Source organism: Pseudophryne corroboree, chromosome 12, assembly GCF_028390025.1.
Source record: "Pseudophryne corroboree isolate aPseCor3 chromosome 12, aPseCor3.hap2, whole genome shotgun sequence".
NCBI classification, from domain to species: Eukaryota; Metazoa; Chordata; class Amphibia; order Anura; family Myobatrachidae; genus Pseudophryne; species Pseudophryne corroboree.
In genome coordinates, this window is record NC_086455.1 from 83,327,502 (window position 1) to 83,351,796 (window position 24,295).

The 24,295-nt window shown below is 45.9% G+C and overlaps 1 protein-coding gene across 1 annotated transcript in view; it reads right to left on the reverse strand.

Annotated features, from left to right (window-relative positions):
• Nucleotides 1–24,295, reverse strand: part of SLC38A6 (solute carrier family 38 member 6) — a 206,297-nt gene that overhangs the window by 124,276 nt on the left and 57,726 nt on the right. Inside the window, exons 4-5 of the mRNA XM_063947708.1 lie at nt 19,807–19,859; nt 19,420–19,459 (exon numbers count right to left, since the gene is read on the reverse strand). Of these exons, the coding sequence (XP_063803778.1) occupies nt 19,420–19,459; nt 19,807–19,859 (93 nt within the window). The remainder of the gene's footprint in view (nt 1–19,419; nt 19,460–19,806; nt 19,860–24,295) is intronic.

Sequence of the window (24,295 nt, forward strand, 5' to 3'; positions counted from 1 at the left end):
CCCTCGGGCAGCCGCCCAAGATGAGCCCACCTTCCTTGTGGAATGGGCATTGACAGATTTTGGCTGTGGCAGGCCTGCCACAGTATGTGCAAGCTGAATTGTACTACAAATCCAATGAGCAATAGTCTGCTTAGAAGCAGGAGCACCCAGCTTGTTAGGTGCATATAGGATAAACAGCGAGTCAGATTTTCTGACTCTAGCCGTTCTGGAAACATATATTTTCAGTGCCCTGACAACGTCTAGCAACTTGGAGTCCTCCAAGTCCCTAGTAGCCTAGGCACCACAATAGGCTGGTTCAGGTGAAACGCTGACACCACCTTTGGGAGAAACTGGGGACGAGTCCTCAATTCTGCCCTATCCATATGGAAAATCAAATAAGGGCTTTTACAAGACAAAGCCGCCAACTTTGATACTCGCCTGGCAGAAGCCAAGGCCAATAACATAACCACCTTCCACGTGAGATATTTCAGATCCACGGTTTTTAGTGGTTCAAACCAATGTGATTTTAAGAAACTCAACACCACGTTGAGATCCCAAGGTGCCACAGGAGGCACAAACGGGGGCTGACTCTGCAGCACTCCTTTTATAAATGTCTGAACTTCAGGTACTGAAGCTAGTTCTTTTTGAAAGAAAATCGACAGAGCCGAGATCTGTACCTTAATGGAACCCAATTTAAGGCCCATAGTCACTCCTGCTTGCAGGAAATGCAGAAATCGACCTAGTTGAAATTCCTCTGTTGGGGCCCTTTCGGCCTCACACCATGCAACATATTTTCGCCATATGCGGTGATAATGAGTTGCTGTAACCTCTTTCCTGGCTTTAGAAAGCGTAGGAATGACTTCCTCCGGAATGCCCCTTTCCTTCAGGATCCGGCGTTCAACCGCCATGCCGACAAACGCAGCCGCGGTAAGTCTTGGAACAGACAGGGCCCCTGCTGCCGCAGGTCCTGTCTGAGTGGCAGAGGCCATGGGTCCTCTGATATAAATTCTTGAAGTTCTGGGTACCAAGCTCTTCTTGGCCATCCACGAGTATCGTTCTTACTCCTCGCCTTCTTATTATTCTCAGTACCTTTGGTATGAGAGGCAGAGGGGAGAACACATAAACCGACTGGTACACCCACGGTGTTACCAGAGCGTCCATAGATATCGCCTGAGGGTCCCTTGACCCGGTGCAATATCTTTTATAGCTTTTTGTTGAGGCGGGACGCCATCATGTCCACCTGTGGCCTTTCCCAATGGTGTACAATCCTATTGGAAGACTTCTGGAGGAAGTCCCCATTCTCCCGGGTGGAGGTCGTGTCTGTTGAGAAGATCTGCTTCCCAGTTGTCCACTCCGGGAATGAACACTGCTGACAGTGCTAACACATGATTTTCTGCCTATCGGAGAATCCTTGTGGCTTCTGCCATCGCCATCCTGCTTCTTGTGCCGCCCTGTTGGTTTACATGGGCGACTGCCGTGATGTTGTCTGATTGGATCAGTACCGGCTGGTTTTGAAGCAGAGGCCTTGCCGGCCTCAGGGCATTGTAAATGGCCCTCAGGTCCAGAATATTTATGTGTAGGGAAATAACCTGACTTGACCAAAGTCCCTGGAAATTTCTTCCCTGTGTGACTGCCTCCCAGCCTCAAAGGCTGGAATCCATGGTCACTAGGACCTAGTCCTGTATGCCGAACCTGCGGCCCTCTTGAAGATGGGCACTCTGCAGCCACCACAGTAGAGATACCCTGGTCCTTGGAGACAGGGTTATCAGCCTATGCATCGGAAGATGCGATCCGGACCACTTGTCCAACAGGTCCCTCTGAAAAGTTCTTGTATGGAACCTGCCTAATGGGATTGCTTCGTAGGAAGCTACCATTTTTCCCAGGACTCGCGTGCAATGATGCACCGCTACCTATTTTGGCTTCAGGAGGTCTCTGACTAGAGATGACAACTCCTTGGCTTTCTCCTCCGGGAGAAACACTATTTCTGGTTTATGTCCAGAACCATCCCCAGGAACAGTAGACGTGTCATAGGAACCAGCTGTGACTTTGGACTGTTTAGAATCCAACCATGCTGTTGTAGCACTTTCCAAAATAGTGCTACCCCGACTACCAACTGCTCCTTGGACCTCACCCTTATAACGAGATTGTCCAAGTACGGGATAATTACAACTCCCTTTTTTTGAAGGAGTATCAACATTTCGGCCATTACCTTGATAAAACACCCTCGGTGCCATGTACAGTCCAAACGGCAGTGTCTGGACTTGGTAATGGTAATCCTGTACCACAAATCTGAGGTACTCCTGGCGAGGATGGTAAATGGGGACATGCAGGTAAGCATCCTTGATGTCCCAGGATACCATGTAATCCCCCTCGTCCAGGCTTGGAATAACCGCCCTGAGCGATTCCATCTTGAACTTGAATTTTTGTGTTCAGGGATTTTAAATATAAAATGGGTCACACCGAACCATGCAGTTTCGGTACCCCAACCCGTGTGGAATAGTAACCCCGTCCTTGTTGAAGTAGGGGCACCTTGAGTATTACCTGCTGGGAATACCGCTTATTAATTGCCTCTAGCACAGCCTCCCTGCCTGAGGGAGTTGTCAGCAAGGCATATTTTAGGAAACGGCTGGGGGGAGACATCTCGAATTCCAGCTTGTACCCCTGAAATACTACTTGAAAGAAACAGGGATCCACCTGTGAGCGAGCCCACTAATTTCTGAAATTTTTGAGACGGCCCCCCACCGTACCTGGCTACACCTGTGGAGCACCCGCGTCATGGTGTGGCCTCACAGGAGGCGGGGGAAGAATCTTGATTCTGGGAACAGGCTGACTGGTGCAGCTTTTTTCCCTCTATCCTTGTCTCTGTACAGAAAGGAAGCGCCATTTGTTTCTGAAGCCGAAAGGACTGTACCTTTGTCTGTGAGGAAACCTGAGGTAAAATTATTTCTTCCCAGCAGTTGCTGTGGATACGAGGTCCCAGAGACCATCCCCAAATAATTCCTCACCCTTATAAGGCTCTCTATGCGCTTTTTAAGTCAGCATCACCTGTCCAGTGACAGGTCTCTAATACCCTCCTGACAGAATGGACATTACATTTATTTTGGATGCCAGCCGGCAAAATATCCCTCTGTGCATCCCCCATATATAAGACGACGTCTTTAATATGTTTTTATGTTTGCCAACTAGTATCCCTGTTTGACAGGGTCACCGACCACGCTGCAGCAGCACTATCTGCAGGTCTCAGTCTAGTACCTGAGTGTGTAAATACAGACTTCAGGATAGCCTCCTGTTTTTTATCAACAGGTACCTATTAAAGTGGCCGTATCCTAAGACGGCAGTGCCACCTTTTTTGACAAAAACGTGTGAGCGCCTTATCCACCCTAGGGGATATCTCCCAGCGTAACTTATCCACCTGGCGGGAAAGGGTACGCCATCAGTAACTTTTTATAAATTACCAGTTTCTTAACGGGGGAACCCACGCTTTCACACACTTCATTTATTCATCTGATGGGGGAACAAAACACTGCCTGTTTTTTCTCCCCAAACCTAAAACCCATTTTTAGAGGTGCTTGGGTTAAAGTCAGAAATGTATAACACATTTTTTATTGCCGGGATCACGTCACGGATGTTCCTAGTGGATTGTGTATATGTCTCCACCTTGTCGACACTGGAGTCAGACTCCGTGTCGACATCTGTGTCTGCCATCTGAGAGAGTGGGCGTTTTTGAGCCCCTGATGGCCTTTGAGACGCCTGGGCAGGCGCGGGCTGCGAAGCCGGCTGTCCCACAGCTGTTACGTCATCCACCCTTTTATGTAAGGAGTTGACACTGTCGGTTAATACCTTTCACCTATCCATCCACTCTGGTGTCGGCCCCACAGGGGGCAACATCACATATATCGGCCTCTGTTCTGTCACCATATAAGCCTCCTCATTCAACATGTCGACACAGCCGTACCGACACACCGCAGACACACAGGGAATGCTCTAAACGAGGACAGGACCCACAAAAGCCCTTTGGGGGGACAGAGTAAGAGTATGCCAGCACACACCAGAGCGCTATATATATACAGGGACTAACTGAGTTATGTCCCTAATAGCTGCTTTTTATATAATATACTGTATATACTGCCAATTTTAATGCCCCCCCCTCTCTTTTCCCTCTTACTGTACTGTAGAATTGCAGGGAAGAGCCAGGGAGCTTCCTTCCAGCCGAGCTGTGAGGGAAAAATGGCGCCAGTGTGCTGAGGAGATAGGCTCCGCCCCTTTTTCGCGGCCTTATGGAATTCTGGCAGGGGTATTTACCTCATATATAGCCCCTGGGGCCATATATTGAGGTATTTTAGCCAGCCAAGGTGTTTTTATTGCTGCCTCAGGGCGCCCCCCCCAGCGCCCTGCACCCTCAGTGACCGGAGTGTGAAGTGTGTGAGAGGAGCAATGGCGCACAGCTGCAGTGCTGTGCGCTACCTTGGTGAAGACAGAGTCTTCATGCCGCCGATTTTCCGGACCATCTTCTTGCTTCTGGCTCTGTAAGGGGGACGGCGGCGCGGCTCCGGGACCGAACATCAAGGCTGGGCCTGCGGTCGATCCCTCTGGAGCTAATGGTGTCCAGTAGCCTAAGAAGCCCAATCCGGCTGCAAGCAGGCGAGTTCGCTTCTTCTCCCCTTAGTCCCTCGCTGCAGTGAGCCTGTTGCCAGCAGGTCTCACTGAAAATAACAAATTCTAAGACTATAACTTTCTAAGAGCTCAGGAGAGCCCCTAGTGTGCATCCAACCTCGGCCGGGCACGAAATCTAACTGAGGCTTGGAGGAGGGTCATGGTGGGAGGAGCCAGTGCACACCAGGTAGTCTAAGATCTTTCTAGAGTGCCCAGCCTCCTTCGGAGCCCGCTATTCCCCATGGTCCTTACGGAGTTCCCAGCATCCACTAGGACGTTAGAGAAAGGTTGGATAAAGCTGATGCCTTGGGACAGTCGGGGTCTCAGCCCATGCCTGATCCTACAGCGCAGAGGCCGTCAGGGTCTCAGAAGCGCCCACTATCCAAAATTGTTGACACAGATATCGACACGGATTCTGACTCCAGTGTTGATGACGATGATGCAAAATTGCAGCCTAAAATGGCTAAAGCCATCCGCTACATGATTATAGCAATGAAGGATGTATTGCACATATCAGAGGTAAACCCTGTCCCTGACAAGAGGGTTTATATGTATGGGGAGAAAAAGCAAGAGGTGACTTTTCCCCCTTCACAGGAGTTAAATGAGTTATGTGAAAAAGCGTGGGATTCCCCTGATAGGAAAGTGCTGATTTCCAAAAGGTTATTTATGGCATACCCTTTCCCGCCAATGGACAGGATGCGCTGGGAATCCTCCCCTAGGGTAGATAAAGCTCTGACACGCTTATCTAAGAAGGTGGCCCTGCCGTCACAGGATACGGCCGCCCTAAAGGATCCTGCCGATAGGAAGCAGGAAAGTATCCTGAAGTCTGTTTATACACATTCAGGTACTCTACTGAGGCCGGCAATTGCGTCGGCCTGGATGTGTAGTGCTGTAGCAGCATGGACAGATAATCTGTCTGAGGAACTGGATACCTTAGACAAGGATACCATTTTACTGACCCTGGGGCATATAAAAGACGCTGTCCTATATATGAGGGATGCCCAGAGGGACATTTGCCTACTGGGCTCTAGAATAAATGCAATGTCAATTTCTGCCAGAAGGGTCCTGTGGACTCGGCCATGGACAGGTGATGCCGACTCCAAAAAGCACATGGAGGTTTTACCTTACAAGGGTGAGGAATTGTTTGGGGACGGTCTCTCGGACCTAGTTTCCACAGCTACGGCTGGGAAGTCAAATTTTTTGCCATATATTCCCTCACAGCCTAAGAAAGCACCGTATTACCAAATGCAGTCCTTTCGATCACAAAGAAGCAAGAAGGTCAGAGGTGCGTCCTTTCTTGCCTGAGGCAGGGGTAGAGGAAAGAAGATGCACCATAAAGCTAGTTCCCAGGAACAGAAGTCCTCCCCGGCTTCCACTAAATCCACCGCATGACGCTGGGGCTCCACAGGTGGAGCCAGGAGCGGTGGGGGCGCGTCTTCGAAATTTTAGCCACCAATGGGTTCGCTCACAGGTGGATCCCTGGGCTATACAGATTGTGTCTCAGGGATACAAGCTGGAATTCGAAGTGATGCCCCCTCACCGTTACCTCAAATCGGCCCTGCCAGCTTCCCCCATGGAACAGGAAGTAGTGTTAGCGGCAATTCACAAGTTATATCTCCAGCAGGTGGTGGTAAAGGTTCCCCTCCTTCAACAGGGAAGGGGATACTATTCCACAATGTTTGTGGTACCGAAACCTGACGGTTCGGTCAGACCCATATTGAATTTAAAGTCCCTGAACATTTATCTGAAAAGATTCAAGTTCAAAATGGAAGCGCCGTCATTGCAAGCCTGGAAGAGGGGGATTTTATGGTGTCTCTGGACATCAAGGATGCTTACTTGCATGTCCCCATTTATCCACCTCATCAGGAGTACCTCAGATTTGTGGTACAGGACTGTCTTTACCAATTCCAGACGTTGCCGTTTGGGCTCTCCACGGCACCGAGAATATTTACCAAGGTAATGGCGGAAATGATGGTGATCCTGAGAAAGCAAGGAGTCACAGTTATCCCATACTTGGACGATCTCCTCATAAAGGCGAGGTCCAGAGAGCAGTTGCTGATCAGCGTAGCATACTCTCAGGAAGTGTTGCAGCAGCATGGCTGGATTCTGAATATCCCAAAGTCGCAGCTGATTCCTACGACGCGTCTGCCCTTTCTGGGCATGATTCTGGACACAGACCAGAAGAAGGTGTTTCTCCCGGCGGAGAAGGCTCAGGAGCTCGTGACTCTAGTCAGAGACCTCTTAAAACCGAAACAGGTGTCGGTGCATCACTGCACACGAGTCCTGGGAAAGATGGTGGCATCGTACGAAGCCATTCCCTTCGGCAGGTTCCATGCGAGGATCTTTCAGTGGGATCTGTTGGACAAGTGGTCCGGATCGCATCTTCAGATGCATCGGCTGATCACCCTGTCCCCGAGGGCCAGGGTGTCTCTTTTGTGGTGGCTGCAAAGTGCTCACCTTCTCGAGGGCCGCAGGTTCGGCATACAGGACTGGGTCCTGGTGACCACGGATGCGAGCTTCCGAGGATGGGGGGCAGTCACTCAGGGAAGAAACTTCCAAGGGTTGTGGTCAAGTCAGGAGGCTTGTCTGCACATAAATATCCAGGAACTAAGGGCCATATACAACGCTCTGAGTCAAGCGGAGCCTCTGCTTCGCAACCAACCGGTGCGGATTCAGTCAGACAACATCACCGCAGTGGCTCATGTAAACCGCCAGGGCGGCACAAGAAGCAGAGTGGCGATGGCGGAAGCCACCAGGATTCTTCGTTGGGCGGAGAATCACGTGCAAGCACTGTAAGCAGTGTTCATTCCGGGAGTGGACAACTGGGAAGCAGACTTCCTCAGCAGGCACGACCTCCACTCGGGAGAGTGGGGACTTCATCACGAAGTCTTCCCTCAGATTACAAATCGATGGGAACTGCCACAGGTTGACATGATGGCGTCCTGTCTCAACAAAAAGCTACAAAGGTATTGCGCCAGGTCAAGAGACCCTCAGGCGATAGCTGTGGACGCACTAGTAACACCGTGGGTGTTCCAGTCGGTCTATGTGTTTCCTCCTCTTCCTCTCATACCCAAGGTGCTGAGAATCGTAAGAAAAAGAGGAGTGAGAACAATACTCATTGTTCTGGATTGGCCATAAAGGACTTGGTACCCGGAACTGCAAGAAATGCTCACAGAGGACCCATGGCCTCTGCCTCTCAGACAGGACCTGTTGCAACAGGGGCCCTGTCTGTTCCAAGACTTACCGCGGCTACGTTTGACGGCATGGCGGTTGAACGCAGGATCCTAGCGGAAAAAGGCATTCCGGATGAAGTTATTCCTACGCTGATAAAGGCTAGGAAGGACGTGACAGCAAAACACTATCACCGTATATGGCGAAAATATGTTGCCTGGTGTGAGGCCAGGAAGGCCCCTACAGAGGAATTCCAGCTGGGCCGGTTCCTGCACTTCCTACAGTCTGGAGTGACTATGGGCTTGAAGTTGGGGTCCATAAAGGTCCAGATTTCGGCCCTATCCATTTTCTTTCAAAAGGAACTGGCTTCTCTTCCTGAAGTTCCGACGTTTGTTAAGGGAGTGCTGCATATTCAGCCCCCTTTTGTGCCTCCAGTGGCACCTTGGGATCTCAACGTGGTGTTGGGTTTCCTGAAATCCCACTGGTTTGAGCCACTTAAGACCGTGGAGCTAAAGTATCTCACTTGGAAGGTAATCATGCTATTGGCCTTGGCTTCGGCTAGGCGTGTGTCAGAATTGGCGGCTTTGTCATGTAAAAGCCCCTATCTGGTTTTCCATATGGACAGGGCAGAATTACGGACTCGTCCGCAATTTCTGCCGAAGGTGGTGTCATCTTTTCATTTGAACCAACCTATTGTGGTGCCTGCGGCTACTCGTGACTTGGAGGATTCCAAGTTGCTTGATGTAGTCAGGGCTTTGAAGATCTATTTAGCCAGGACGGCTGGAGTCAGGAAGACTGACTCGCTGTTTATCCTGTATGCATCCAACAAGCTGGGTGCTCCTGCTTCAAAGCAAACCATTGCTCGCTGGATCTGTAGCACGATTCAGCAGGCTCATTCTGCGGCTGGATTGCCGCATCCAAAATCAGTGAAAGCCCATTCCACAAGGAAAGTGGGCTCTTCTTGGGCGGCTGCCCGAGGGGTCTCGGCATTACAGCTTTGCCGAGCAGCTACTTGGTCGGGTTCAAACACATTTGCTAAGTTCTACAAGTTTGATACCATGGCTGAGGAGGACCTTGTGTTTGCCCATTCGGTGCTGCAGAGTCATCCGCACTCTCCCGCCCGTTTGGGAGCTTTGGTATAATCCCCATGGTCCTTACGGAGTCCCCAGCATCCACTGGGACGTTAGAGAAAATAAGATTTTACTCACCGGTAAATCTATTTCTCGTAGTCCGTAGTGGATGCTGGGCGCCCATCCCAAGTGCGGATTGTCTGCAATACTTGTATATAGTTATTGCTTAATAAAGGGTTATGTTATGTTGGCATCCATTGTTTGATGCTCTGTTGTTGTTCATACTGTTGACTGGGTAAGTTTATCACAAGTTATACGGTGTGATTGGTGTGGCTGGTATGAGTCTTACCCTGGATTCCAAAATCCTTTCCTTGTAATGTCAGCTTTTCCGGGCACAGTTTCCTTAACTGAGGTCTGGAGGAGGGGCATAGAGGGAGGAGCCAGTGCACACCAGTAGTACTAAATCTTTCTTAGAGTGCCCAGTCTCCTGCGGAGCCCGTCTATTCCCCATGGTCCTTACGGAGTCCCCAGCATCCACTACAGACTACAAGAAATAGATTTACCGGTGAGTAAAATCTTATTTATTTATTTTTTAACGGTGCTGACATTATTACTTTAAACATAATTGTAAAGCATCAAGTTTAAGGTGAAGATGCCAAAATGGTTAAAATGCTCTAAATGATATTACAACCAGATTGTCATTCGCTTGTCGACATAATGCTTTCGACATTTTGACTATTGACCAAATAATACTTTTTAGAAACTGTAGTCTTATGAAAACTGATTCAATTGCAAATGGCTGTTAAGTCATTGGTCCCTTGTCCATTGAAAAGAATGGTCCGCATGTATGAAGGCTTGCCTCCACTGTACGAAGACAATAGGTAGAAGGAAAAGTCAACTTATGTTGTCACTGAAATGTAAAACAGCAACTATCCTCGACAAACCCTTACCACCCAGATTCCTGGGACTTGCGTCTTTCAGACATATGGTTCCACTTAAAGTAGCTTATGTATGAATGGAATATTGGGTGGTTATACCCAAAACATGATCTAAATCAGGTTTCCTGAGGATAGTGCTGAGAAACCACAGTAAACAATGACTTTCAGAACATGTGTTTATAAAGTGTAACTAATGGAACGGTTCAGTCTGGGGGTTTGACTTGTTCTATTTCCATCTAAAGGAAGCCAGTAACTAAAACTTGGGCTAGCCAGCTGTAAAGGTGTTGGCTTCATTTTTGCTTGAAAATGTTCATAAAAAGAATTACACGGTCTACTGGATTTGCACTTAAGGCCTCGCAGTTTTATAAATTAAGCTAAAATGAGACGTTTAATGGAGCAAATAAATACAGGATTATGAAAAAAAAAAAAAGATTTAGAGAACAGAAAAAGGTTTCCCAATTAAATTAAATTGGTAAATGTTTACATCTATAGTCATTAAAGATATTAATAGACCGGACATAAACATCTCAAAGATTCATATCCAAACATTGCAAAGGGTCATCATTCAGAGTTCGGCGCAAATCCAATTTCTTCCATGTTAATACTTGCGTAAAATGTTGGATTGCGCTTACGCAACTGCCCTAAGCATTTTGAGTTGACTGTATCTTTTGCTTGAGCTCACAGACAGACAGTGGCATTCAAGTGTAAGTATAGTAACAGCTTGCAGCTGAGATACTGTATGGGTCAGATTCTGACTTACATGTATCTTGTAAACATGCTTTTTATAAGTGTTTTTTTGATCATTCCACAACTCCAGAAAAACTATCCGAACAGATGACAGATGCTTATTTATACACTATAATTACGAAATGCAAACCATATCTGCAAAAATGCACAAATATTATTTCATTTATTTATTAATGGTTTCTTATATAGTGCAGCAAATTCCGTTGTGCTTTACAATTGGAAATAACAATGATATAACAAAACTGGGTAATAAACAGTCATAGAGGTAGGAAGGCCCTGCTCGCAAGCTTACAATCTATAGGGAATTAGGCATGTATACACAAGGAAAGGTGCCATCTATTGCATAGTTGTCCGCCAGATTGCAAAGGTTCTTGGTGGGCTGTATGATATGGTCATACAGCAATGATGAACCGGGGTCGAGAGGAAGGGAAAGTGAAGAATGAGAAGACATGTGAGGACATGTGTGGACTGTGCAGAGTGGATGCAATTTGATAGGAAGGTTTATGAACGTTATGTGGGCGGTTCTGGAATTTGATACGCTTGCCTAAAGAGGTGAGTTTTCAGGTAACGCTTGAATGTTTGGAGACTAGAGGAGAGTCTTATTGTGTGTGGTAGGGCATTCCACAGAGTGGGTGCAGCCCGATGAAAGTCCTGCAATCGTGAGTGGGAGCGAGTAATGAGTGTGGATGAGAGACGCAGGTTTTGTGAAGAGCGAAGAGGTCGGGTTGGGAGATATTTTGAGATAAGCGAAGTGATGTATGTTGGTGTAGTTTGGTTAATGGCCTTGTGTGCGAGTAAAAATATTTTATATTGAACACGGTAGAATACAGGTAACCAATGGAGGGACTGACAGAGTGGATCTGCAGACGATGAACGTCTAGTGAGGAAGATTAGCCTCGCCGCTGCATTCAGAATGGATTGTAGTGGCGAGTCTCATTTTTGGAAGACCAGTTAGGAGACGATTGCAATAATCAATGCGGGAGATAATGAGAGCATGGATTAAAGTGTTAGCAGTGTCTTGTGTAAGGTATGGTCGTATTTTGGATATGTTTTTTAGATGCATGTAACATGATCTTGAGACAGACAGATTGAATGTGGGGAACAAAGGACAGATCAGAGTCAAGGGACACCTAGGCAGCGAGCTTGTGGGGTAGGGTAGATTGTTGAGTTTTCAACAGTGGTCGAGATATCAGGTTGGTACCTACTATTGGCCGGTGGAAATATAATTAACTCTGTCTTTGAAATATTAAGTTTGAGGTGGCGAGATGTCATCCAAGATGAAATGGCAAAAAGGCATTCAGTGACACGGCCCAGTAAAGATAGGGACAAGTCAGGGGAGGATAGGTAGATTTAAGTATCATCTGCGTACAGATGATATTGAAATCCAAAAGAGCTGATTAGTTTACCAAGAGATGAGGTATAGCTAGAGAAAAGCAGAGGACCCAAGACTGAGCCTTGCGGTACTCCAACTGCAAGAGGTAGCGAAGAGGAGGTAGATTCAGAGAAGCGAACACTGAATGAGCGATTAGATAGGTAGGATAGGAACCAAGAAAGGGCTGTGTCTTTAAGACCTAGGGATTGTAGTGTTTGTATGAGAAGAGAGTGATCAACAGTGTCAAATGCAGCAGATAGATCTAGTAGAATAAGTAGTAAGTAGTGGCCTTTAGACCGCGTAGTGACCAAATCATGAACCACTTTAGTCAGTGCTGTCTCTATGGAGTGTTGGGAATGGAAGCCTACCGAGAGAGAAAGAGGGAGAGATTACAGATGTTAGTTAAGGTAGGGATGAGCACCAGAGACAGAGCTTTACTTATCTGTGAAGGTAAAAGGATCAAGAGGAGAGGTAGTAGAGAAGCAGGATGAGAAGAGTGATGATACTTCATTGTCATTGTGGGATCAACGCAATAGGGTTATTATGTGACGTTAATGCTCAGTTGTTGTTTCCCCAGTCTCCTTATGTAAACCCTTCCCGGGTTGCTATGGTGATGGGTAACAGTGACGTGCACCGTATACGCTGTGACGTCATCTTTGGGTGCCGCGGACGGATAGCCGGGACCAGGCTGCATGCACACCTGAACACTCTTTTTGATTACTTTTGTTTGTATCCTGACGAAAATTCCAATGAATTGAAACGTTGATAGTACGCTGTGATTCTGTGTCTCATTTGAACAAGCCGTGAGTGTGGCTTTTCCTCCATGTGTGTAATATATATATATATATATATATATATATATATATATATATATAATATCTCCACAATATAGGTAGTCCGAGGTCTATTTAGATATTGTGCTCCTAGTGTGACACAAAGAGAGGCTCATATACATTGGGACCTGGAGGAGACCTCGACTTAGATATAAAACCAGTGACTGAAAGTTACGTACCTTTTTTATATATAATCCTAAAGTACCATACTGATATGGTGCACTGTGTGTATCCATTTGTCTTATATTTTTAGATTTATTAAACAGAGAGGCAATCGGCAGATACAGATAGAGATTTTCTATCTTGGTGATACTGTGATCATGCCTAAGATCCTCCAGCAGGGTCGAAACATTGATATCTCTGATGTAACTTCTATTACAGTGAAGTAAACACACATTTTACAAGACTGTTTAATGGATATAATGGCCTTATTATTGAATATAAGACAAAGACAACCGAGTAAACACAAAATACAGTTTTTAAATTATGATTTTATTTATTGAAGGAAAAAGATATCCAACGCGAACTGGCCCTTTGTGAGTTAGTAATTGCCCCCTTAGTTACTAATTCAACCAATAAACCAAAGTGAATTGATAATTGGGTTCAATTAGACTAGACACAATCCAGTGTGATTACTTCCAGCCTAGTCAAATCTAAAACATCACTTAAATAGAATGTAACCCTCCTTTGTACCCTAATACTACAATAAAGAGGGTACTATTTCAATTGAACAGAGTGCCTCCACCCAAGCTATAGTTATTCCCCCCGGTGGCTCGCTTGGGAAAGCCTTTACCAGTAATGATAAATGCATATACTGTATCAAGAGGGGTAATTGATAGAATTGTTTGTTTACCGTATGGTCGCCTTATTTCTTCCAGGTGCGGGGCTTTCGTGTACCATGGACGTTCTCCACTTCACCGGTAAGTATTACTTAAGAGGAATCACTTCATACATAAATATTTGTTTTATTCACCAAGATAACAATATTTATATAACCGATACAATACATACCATTATATTATTCTATACCATATAAGTTTCCTATACATAAAAACTTTACCGTGCATGCAATACAAAAAAAAAAAGGAGTATGACTGAGTGTTATAAAGATAGGTTATTAAGCTATCTACAGTCACCTTAGATTACCCAAATGAATACTACAGTTCTCCGTTAGAGGATACCATATGGTTATTGTTGGTGCACAGTTGGGGCCCAATATACTTTCTATAATAAATATGCCTTTGTCGCAATATAATAAATTGACTCCTTGTTCTTTTCCTGAGTACAAGGTTATCTGTATTGACACGTATGCTTTCCAATTTCCTCCTGAATAACTTGTCTACATCGGCTGATGGCAAAATATTAGTGTACTGATATAGGATGAGGGAGCCCCACTCTGGGATTTTCGTTTAGGTTGTCGGGGAGTCAAAGAAAAACAGAAACGTATAGAGTTCTTTGCTCTCGTCCTTGCTATATAAAATTACACATATATGGAAGATCACTCGGTTGTAACCCTCTTGAGAGGATGCAATATTATAAGATAGTCAGTATATTATCGGGGTCGGCTCATGTATTTTGTTATGAGTTCTCATCAATCACTGGTTTTAATGTGAACTTTAACACACAAGGTAACACCGGTGTTTCCAATACAATCGGAGTGAACATAAGTCCAGATATAGTATATCTTTCTCTTCAATTATCACCCGCTGTCAATCCCTGCAGGCTATCCTCCCCCATATCATAGCCAAAATCCACTGTCTGGATGTTATACCTACAAGTCACTCCCCATAATACAACAGGCTGCTATTTCCTCAGCTTCCCCTGCAGACTTCAACGTAGCATTGTGGCATACCTCCTCTAGAATACAGAGCCCCTCTCTCCTCTCCGTCAGGTAGACTCCAATAATTCTATGCAGGTACTGAACCGAAGGGGGGTATCATATTCTATGCGCAATGTCTCATATACTCCATGTGGGGTACGTTGGAAGCGCTCAATTTATACCTTGAGGCAATAATTCCCAGTCAAAAGGATTACTGCGATAGGGAGTCAGCTTCAGTATAGTATATTACAAGGCACTTGAATATGCAGGGTGATTCTGCTGCTGAAGGGTATATTCTAATACACTATTCCATTCATTGTGAAACCGCTGCTGAAGGGGATACTTGGATACCATGTGCTATTTTCCCTTCAGTGAACTGCCCTTCTATGTCTCAGTCTATGCTGGGCGGTAATTATCCTTATATGGTGGGTCGGAATATGCCTCCCACTTCCTCCCTTGGTTACACACTCACGGCTCCGGTTGGTCACACACTCCGGGCCCGCCTTCCTGAAGGAGTACCTGGTGCCTGATTTACTAAGACTGTCCCGTCAGCTCTCCTCCGCAGCTCCGTCAAAGATATTCAGCTCATTAAACCCCGCCGACCCTCCGTTTCTGGTAAGGTCACAGAGGTCTGTTTATAGCAGATCGGCTCCGTCCCGTCACTCTCCTCTGACACCCGCAGCTCTCCTCCGTCTCTGTAGACGCTCCGGAGGGCTCCGTAGCCGGACCAAAACCCTCGCCTCAGGTTCTTCACCCCCGCCTCACAGTGATCTCCTCAGAGCCTCTCCGTCCTCGCGGCTCTCTCTCCCGCTCCCCCTCGAGCTTCACTTAACGGCTCTCTCAATCCGGGCATATCAGTCAGCACGAGAGCTTCTGGAAGATTCAATCTAATCCTGCTCGTGCCACTGTACCACAGTACCTTTTAACAACATAAATGTTCAATGTCCCCGTTCACCACCACCAACCCCCAAATATATATATATATATATACAGGACAAGGGTTACATCAAACACTGTGAATATATTTCATATATTTACAAAGGCAGTAATTAAATAGTATATCGTTCATATATGTACACAAGCATTAGATAACTAGTATAAATATATATAAATATATATAGATACATATATATATATATTTAATGTAATCCTCAGGGAACAGAGATCATCATGTATCTCCTCATTAGCATTTATTTATTTTGACGGGGCTACAAGAACATTTCAATAATTGTGAAGTTGTCTAAAAGGTCTCAACAAGCAGCACAATATGCCACCATCAGTAGAATTTCAGAAGCTTTGGGAAAGAAAGTTATTGATATATATCAGTCAGGAAAGGTTTACAACGCCATTTCTTATGGTGCCTATACATTAGGGCGATATTGGTTTCTATCATGCGACTGCAACCACAACGGTGCGATACATCGCATGGATCGCACGTCAATCACATACGACCCTGATGCAATGCGCTGGCACGCTGGTCGAATCTCACATCTCAAGATATTAAGTGCGGCACTTAATATTTATCGCATCACGTGTGCGATCTTTGTTGTTTTGAGCTCACTTCCTGGACACCCCCCTCCACCCATTGATTTCAGGTCGCAAGGGGCATGCGATTTATCCCATGATCGCATGCACATCGGATGCAAAAAAACAAACATAAAACACTTCAGATGCGATTTATCGCAGTCTTGCCTGTCAGGGAAATCGCAGCGCGGCCAATCGCACAACTGTATGGGCACCATAAGATCTGGAACTCCAGTGAATCAAAGTGAGAGCAATTATCTGCAAATTAAGAAAACTTATAACAGGAGTGAATCTTCCCAGGAGTGTCTGTCATACCAAAAGTCCTCCAAGAGCGCATCAATGACTCATTCAGGTAGTCACTAACGAACCAAGGGCCTAATTCAGACTTGATCGCTAGCAAGCGATTTTTGCACTGCTGCGATCAGATGGTCGCTGCCTAGAGGGAGAGGGTATTTTAGCTGTGCAAGTGTGCGAACACATGTGTAGCAGAGCTGTACAAACAGATTTTGTGCAGTCTCTGCGCAGCCCTGGATGTACTCAGCCGCTGCAATCAGCCTGTCCAAGACCGGTATTGACGTCAAGAACCCTCCCTGCTAACGCATGGACACGCCTGCATTTTTCCAGACACTCCCTGAAAACGATCAGTTGACACCCACAAACGCCTTCTTCCTGTCAATCTCCTTGCGATCGCCCGTGCGAATGGATCCGTCGCACAAACCCATTGCTGAGTGGCGATCCGCTTTGTACCCGTGCGATGCACCTGCACATTGCTGTGCATACGCATGCACAGTTTGTGCCTGATCGCCCACTGTGCGAAAATGCACAGCACCGATCAGGTCTGAATCACCCCCCAAGACAAGCATCTAAGGAACTTCAGGTCTCACTCTCCTCATAATGTCAGCATTTTTGATTCCACCATAAGAAAAAGACTGGGCAAAAATGGTATAAACAGGAGAGTTGCGTGGAGAAACCACTGCTAACCAAGATGAACATTAGGCTCGGCTCACACTGCCAAGAAACACACGGATGACTCCCATGCTTTTTGGGCTAATTCTCTGTGGATTGATAAATCCACTGATAGGTCAAAATGGAACTTTTTTAAAAACATAAATTCGGTTACATCTGGCATAAAGCTAACACTGCATTCCACAGTAAGAACATCATACCAACAGCCAAATATGGTGGTATTAGTGTGATGGTGTGTGGATGCTTTGCTACTTCAGGACCTGGGAGATTTGCCATAATTGGTGGAATCATAAATTCTGCAGTCTACCAGAATATTCTGGAGGAAAATGTCCCGTTCTCAGTTCGTGATCTGAAGCACAATTGCAATAACCATCCAAATCACGAGAACAAGTCCATGTCTGAGTGGCTCAAAAAACAACAATATTATGGTTCTGGAGTTCATCTAATCAAAGTCCTGACTTGAATTCAATTGAGAAGCTGTGGTAGGAACTGAAATGGGCAGTTCATGCTCAAGAACCCTCCAATGTGGCTGGATTAAAACAATTCTGCAAATAAGAGTGGGACAAAATTCTTCCACAGCATTGTGAAATACTGGTCTCCAGTTGTTAGAAGTGTTTGGTTGCAGTTGTTGCTGCTAAAGAATGCATAACTGATTATTAGGTCTTTTTTTTGTGTGTGTGTGGGGGGGGGGGGGGGGGGATAATTCACATGGGGTGTTGGATAACTATTTTCTTCAGTAAAATGAAATAATCAAAAACTTAATTTTCTGTTTATTTGGGTTGTCTATGTATTGCGTTCAATTTTGTTTGAAGATATGGAAGAATTAAGTGTGAAAAATGTGAAAAAAAATAAATCAGAAAGAGGGAGGGGGCAAAAAGTGAACACTGTGGCACCTGTTTTACTCCACATAAAGATTAAATCAGGCACTGAGACTCAGCAGGAGCAGTGGTTTGGTTGGGCTCCTTCCAGTGGCGTAAGTTTGTCCCAGTTGCCCGGAGGCAAGAAATATATTGGTGCCCCCCCCTTATGTATATGTATAATTTGCTCCTGCATAATAAGCCGGCAGATTCTAACTATATGAAGCTACTACAAAACCATTGCAACTAGGCAGATCTATGTAGGGGTCCAGCCACACACTAGATCTGCTCAGTCCCTCACAATGCTGATTATTTCTCTGACAATTAATTTGCAAGTGTCATATCCAGGATTAGAACCCACAACCTATTACACTGGAAGCATGCTCCTTACTGGTGGAGATATCTGCTGTTGCATAGGAAGTATGAGAATTCTAACTATATGAAGTTATTTGTAATTGTCAGAGAAATAACTGCACATAGTTAGAATTGTCATGCTTCCTTTATAGGAGCAAATAGCTTCATCAGTAAGGTGTCTGCTTCCAGTATATCTATAATAAAGAGGGTGTGATTTGTAAGGTGTAGTGGCTAGTGGGGAAGTCGGCTACGGAAGAGATACCGGCTGTTGTCAATTAACTTATTTGATTAATGTTGCTGAACACATGGAACAGGAGGAGAGGTGCCCCCCTTCAAAGCATGAGCCCGGCGGCAGTTGACTCCGTTGCCTCCCAGAGTTCTGCCTCTGGCTCCTTCCCATGATACTCCCTTCCCTCTGTGCCATTTAGTTTCTCAGGACCCCACCCCTGTAGACAACAGCATATTAGGTCCACCTCTTGCCTCGTACCTGGGCCTTGCAGCAGGTCGATATAGGTCACAGTTTTGGCTAGATGAACCATTACAACATGGCAAGAGGAAAGACACTCTGCAGAATGTGCCTCTCTTGTGGAGGCAGGATTAGGATTTCGTAGAAATAGAAAAGGTCGCACAAACACCTGTATTTTTAGTACATGCTCTACAATATCATGCAAAAGTCCTTTCCCATTGTTTATCACCCTCTAATATATATCTTTTTGGGAGGTGCTCCGGAAATAAAGTTACATTTATCGTTAACCAAAAGAAGGAAGGAAGTATTCCCTATTACGGGCACACACGGACTATTGCACACACATAATTACTAATAGCCAAAATATCATTGATATATGACCACTAATTATAAGTTATAATTAGTGGTCATATATCAATGATATTTTGGCTATTAGTAATTATGTGTATGCAATTACGTGTATGCGATAGTCCGTGTGTGCCCGTAATAGAGAATACTTCCTTCTGTTGGTTTACAAAGAATTTGGGTTTCATCAGGTATCCCACAGAGCAAGAGTCTTTAAAAGCGGCTCAAGTCCATTTTTAGAAAACAAACAAAAAAGAGGCAATAACTTAATTTCTATCTCACAGGAGATCTATATCATTATACTGATTAGAACTGAAGCTCTTACCTCCAATGTTCTGAATGAGGATTGTGCTTGCCACAAGGATCTGTACAGAAAATAAGAAAAAATACAAGAAATAAATAATTACGTCTGGCTAGAATAAAAGATTGATAGCAATAACTGCAAATAAATGACTGTGGTCCATCCCCTGCATTGTAACCCAAATGATCATGCATTCTCAGTGCACAAATTACATGTGGTTTCTGTGGTTCTTACTGGAAACATTATAAAGTTCCACTCTAAAAAATATTTTGAATCATCAAAATAATTAGACAACATTATAAATTTGTTTTTGTAATGTAAAATAGTCTATCTAGATTATATGTCTGTTTTTGTTCAAATATAACTGCATGTAAGACAAACATAAGCAAAAAATAAATAATAAAATCATACCTTTCCAACCGAACCAAACGCAAATAAACCGAGGTCCTCGTATGATGTGACGGCTGTGGACACAAGGAAGGGTTTTACGTGGTAGGCCAAATACAAGGTACACACTGCTATATTTATCATATTTCAACAAATACCTCATCAAAAATATTAAAAAATATCCTAACAATGTGGATTTTGTTTTCCGGACTAAAATACTGAAGCTCTGATGTCACGTCAGGTCTCTTGGGGCAAATGTATTAAGCCTGGAGTAGTGATAAAGCAGTGATAAGTGGAAGGTGATAATGCACCAGCCAATCAGCTCCTAACTGTCAATTTACATATTGGCGCTGATTGGCTGATACATTATCACCTTGCACTTATGACGGCTTTATCACTTCTCCAGGCTTAATGCATCTGCATATATAGTGGCTGATGCTCAATTAACTTAGTAATATCATTCAGGTGCTTGAAAGGGAGGGGGTTTTCTAAGCAGGAAAAAAACACATTTGGTTGCCCCAGCTCTCTGAAAAATAGCAGTAACCAGATTTAAATCCCATACAATATCTTAGAATTCAGAGATCTTGGTTACATATATCTGCGCAAATGTATGTATAAGCCCCCCAAGCCAAGTCACAGCCTCTATGTATATATTGGGGGTCCCTAGCGCTATATCTAGGTGCAGGGCGTGGTACCCCAAAAATCATCATAAGCCAGACAGCCCAGGACAGCACACCAGTGAAAAAACTATAATGTTAATAGATTAGAGTTAAGAAGCCAAAGCTATACAAAAAAATGATACAAAAATAAGATGTAATTAAAATAAGAAAATAAGATTTTACTCACCGGTAAATCTATTTCTCATAGTCCGTAGTGGATGCTGGGTACTCCGTAAGGACCATGGGGAATAGACGGGCTCCACAGGAGACTGGGCACTCTAAAGAAAAGATTAGGTACTACATCTGGTGTGCACTGGCTCCTCCCTCTATGCCCCTCCTCCAGACCTCAATTAGGGAAACTGTGCCCGGAAGAGCTGACATTACTAGGAAAGGATTTGGAATCCAGGGTAAGACTCATACCAGCCACACCAATCACACCGTACAACTTGTGATAATTATACCCAGTTAACAGTATGAACAACAACTTAGCCTCATTAAACTGATGGCTCAGAACAAAAAACCCTATAGTTAACCAATAACTATATACAAGTATTGCAGAATTCCGCACTTGGGACGGGCTCCCAGCATCCACTACGGACTACGAGAAATAGATTTACCGGTGAGTAAAATCTTATTTTCTCTGACGTCCTAGTGGATGCTGGGTACTCCGTAAGGACCATGGGGATTATACCAAAGCTCCCAAACGGGCGGGAGAGTGCGGATGACTCTGCAGCACCGAATGAGCAAACTCAAGGTCCTTCTCAGCCAGGGTATCAAACTTGTAGAATTTTGCAAACGTGTTTGATCCCGACCAGGTAGCAGCTCGGCAAAGTTGTAAAGCCGAGACCCCTCGGGCAGCCGCCCAAGAAGAGCCCACCTTCCTCGTGGAATGGGCTTTGTCTGATTTAGGATGCGGCAGTCCAGCCGCAGAATGTGCAAGTTGAATCGTGCAACAGATCCAGCGAGCAATAGTCTGCTTTGAAGCAGGAGCACCCAGCTTGTTGGGTGCATGCAGGATAAACAGCGAGTCAGTTTTTCTGACTCTAGCCGTCCTGGAAACATAGATTTTCAGGGCCCGGACTACATCCAGCAACTTGGAAGCCTCCCAGTCCCGAGTAGCCGCAGGCACCACAATAGGTTGGTTCAAATGGAACGCTGATACCACGTTAGGGAGAAATTGGGGACGAGTCCTCAATTCTGCCCTGTCCATATGGAAGATCAGATAGGGGCTTTTGCATGACAAAGCCGCCAATTCTGACACACGCCTAGCCGAAGCCAAGGCCAAAAGCATGACCACTTTCCACGTGAGATATTTCAACTCCACGGTCTGAAGTGGCTCAAACCAATGTGATTTTAGGAAATCCAACACAACGTTGAGATCCCAAGGTGCCACTGGGGGCACAAAAGGGGGCTGAATATGCAGCACTCCCTTAACAAACGTCTGAACTTCAGGCAGTGAAGCCAGTTCTTTTTGAAAGAAAATAGACAGGGCCGAAATCTGGACTTTAATGGATCCCAATTTTAGGCCCATAGTCACTCCTGACTGTAGGAAGTGCAGAAATCGACCCAGCTGAAATTCTTCTGTTGGGGCCTTCATAGCCTCACACCAAGCCACATATTTTCGCCATATGCGGTGATAATGTTTTGCTGTCACATCCTTCCTAGCTTTTATCAGCGTAGGAATGACTTCAACCGGAATGCCCTTTTCCATCAGGATCCGGCGTTCAACCGCCATGCCGTCAAACGCAGCCGCGGTAAGTCTTGAAACAGACAGGGTTCCTGCTGTAGCAGGTCCTGTCTGAGAGGCAGAGGCCAAGGGTCCTCTGAGATCATTTCTTGTAGTTCCGGGTACCAAGTCCTTCTTGGCCAATCCGGAACGATGAGTATAGTTCTTACTCCTCTCTTTCTTTTTATCCTCAGTACCTTTGGTATGAGAGGAAGAGGAGGGGACACAAACCGACTGGTACACCCACGGTGTCACTAGAGCGTCCACAGCTATCGCCTGAGGGTCCCTTGACCTGGCGCAATATCTTTTTAGCTTTTTGTTGAGGCGGGACGCCATCATGTCCACCTGTGGCCTTTCCCAACGATTTACAATCAGCTGGAAGACTTCTGGATGAAGTCCCCACTCTCCCGGGTGGAGGTCGTGCCTGCTGAGGAAGTCTGCTTCCCAGTTGTCCACTCCCGGAATGAACACTGCTGACAGTGCCATCACGTGATTTCTTGCCCATCGGAGAATCCTTGTGGCTTCTGCCATCGCCATCCTGCTTCTTGTGCCGCCCTGTCGGTTTACATGGGCGACCGCCGTGATGTTGTCTGACTGAATCAGCACCGGCTGGTTTTGAAGCAGGGGTTTTGCCTGACTTAGGGCATTGTAAATGGCCCTTAGTTCCAGAATGTTTATGTGTAGGGAAGCTTCCTGACTCGACCATTGTCCTTGGAAGTTTCTTCCCTGCGTGACTGCCCCCCAACCTCGGAGGCTTGCATCCGTGGTCACCAGGACCCAGTCCTGTATGCCGAATCTGCGGCCCTCGAGTAGATGAGCACTCTGCAGCCACCACAGCAGAGACACCCTGGCCCTCGGGGACAGGGTGATCAGCCGATGCATCTGAAGATGCGATCCGGACCACTTGTCTAACAGATCCCACTGAAAGATCCGTGCATGGAACCTGCCGAATGGAATTGCCTCGTAAGAAGCTACCATCTTTCCCAGGACTCGCGTGCAGTGATGCACCGACACCTGTTTTGGTTTTAGGAGGTCTCTGACCAGAGATGACAACTCCTTGGCCTTCTCCTCCGGGAGAAACACCTTCTTCTGTTCTGTGTCCAGAATCATACCCAGGAACAGCAGACGCGTCGTAGGAACCAGCTGCGACTTCGGGATATTCAGAATCCAGCCGTGCTGTTGTAGTACTTCCTGAGATAGTGCTACTCCGACCAACAACTGCTCCCTGGACCTCGCCTTTATAAGGAGATCGTCCAAGTACGGGATAATTATAATTCCCTTCTTTCGAAGGAGTATCATCATTTCGGCCATTACTTTGGTAAATACCCTCGGTGCCGTGGACAGACCAAACGGCAACATCTGGAATTGGTAATGGCAGTCCTGTACCACAAAACGGAGGTACACCTGGTGAGGTGGGTAAATGGGGACATGTAGGTAAGCATCCTTGATGTCCAGTGATACCATGTAATGGCCCTCTTCCAGGCTTGCAATAACCGCCCTGAGCGATTCCATTTTGAACTTGAACTTCCTTATATAAGTGTTCAAGGATTTCAAATTTAGAATGGGTCTCACCGAACCGTCTGGTTTCGGTACCACAAACATTGTGGAATAGTAACCCCGCCCCTGTTGAAGGAGGGGAACTTTTATTATCACCTGCTGGAGGTACAGCTTGTGAATTGCCGCCAGTACTACCTCCCTGTCCTGGGGAGTAGCTGGCAAGGCTGATTTGAGGTAATGGTGAGGGGGAGACGTCTCGAATTCCAGCTTGTATCCCTGAGATACCACTTGTAGAACCCAGAGATCCACCTGTGAGCGAACCCACTGGTCGCTGAAGTTCCGGAGACGGGCCCCCACCGCACCTGGCTCCACATGTGGAGCCCCAGCGTCATGCGGTGAACTTAGTGGAAGCAGGGGAGGATTTTTGTTCTTGGGAACTGGCTGTATGGTGCAGCTTTTTACCTCTACCCCTGCCTCTGGGCAGAAAGGACGCGCCTCTAACCCGCTTGCCTTTCTGAGGCCAAAAGGACTGTACTTAATAATACGGTGCTTTCTTAGGCTGTGAGGGAACCTGAGGTAAAAAAGTCGACTTCCCAGCTGTTGCTGTGGATACGAGGTCCGAAAGACCGTC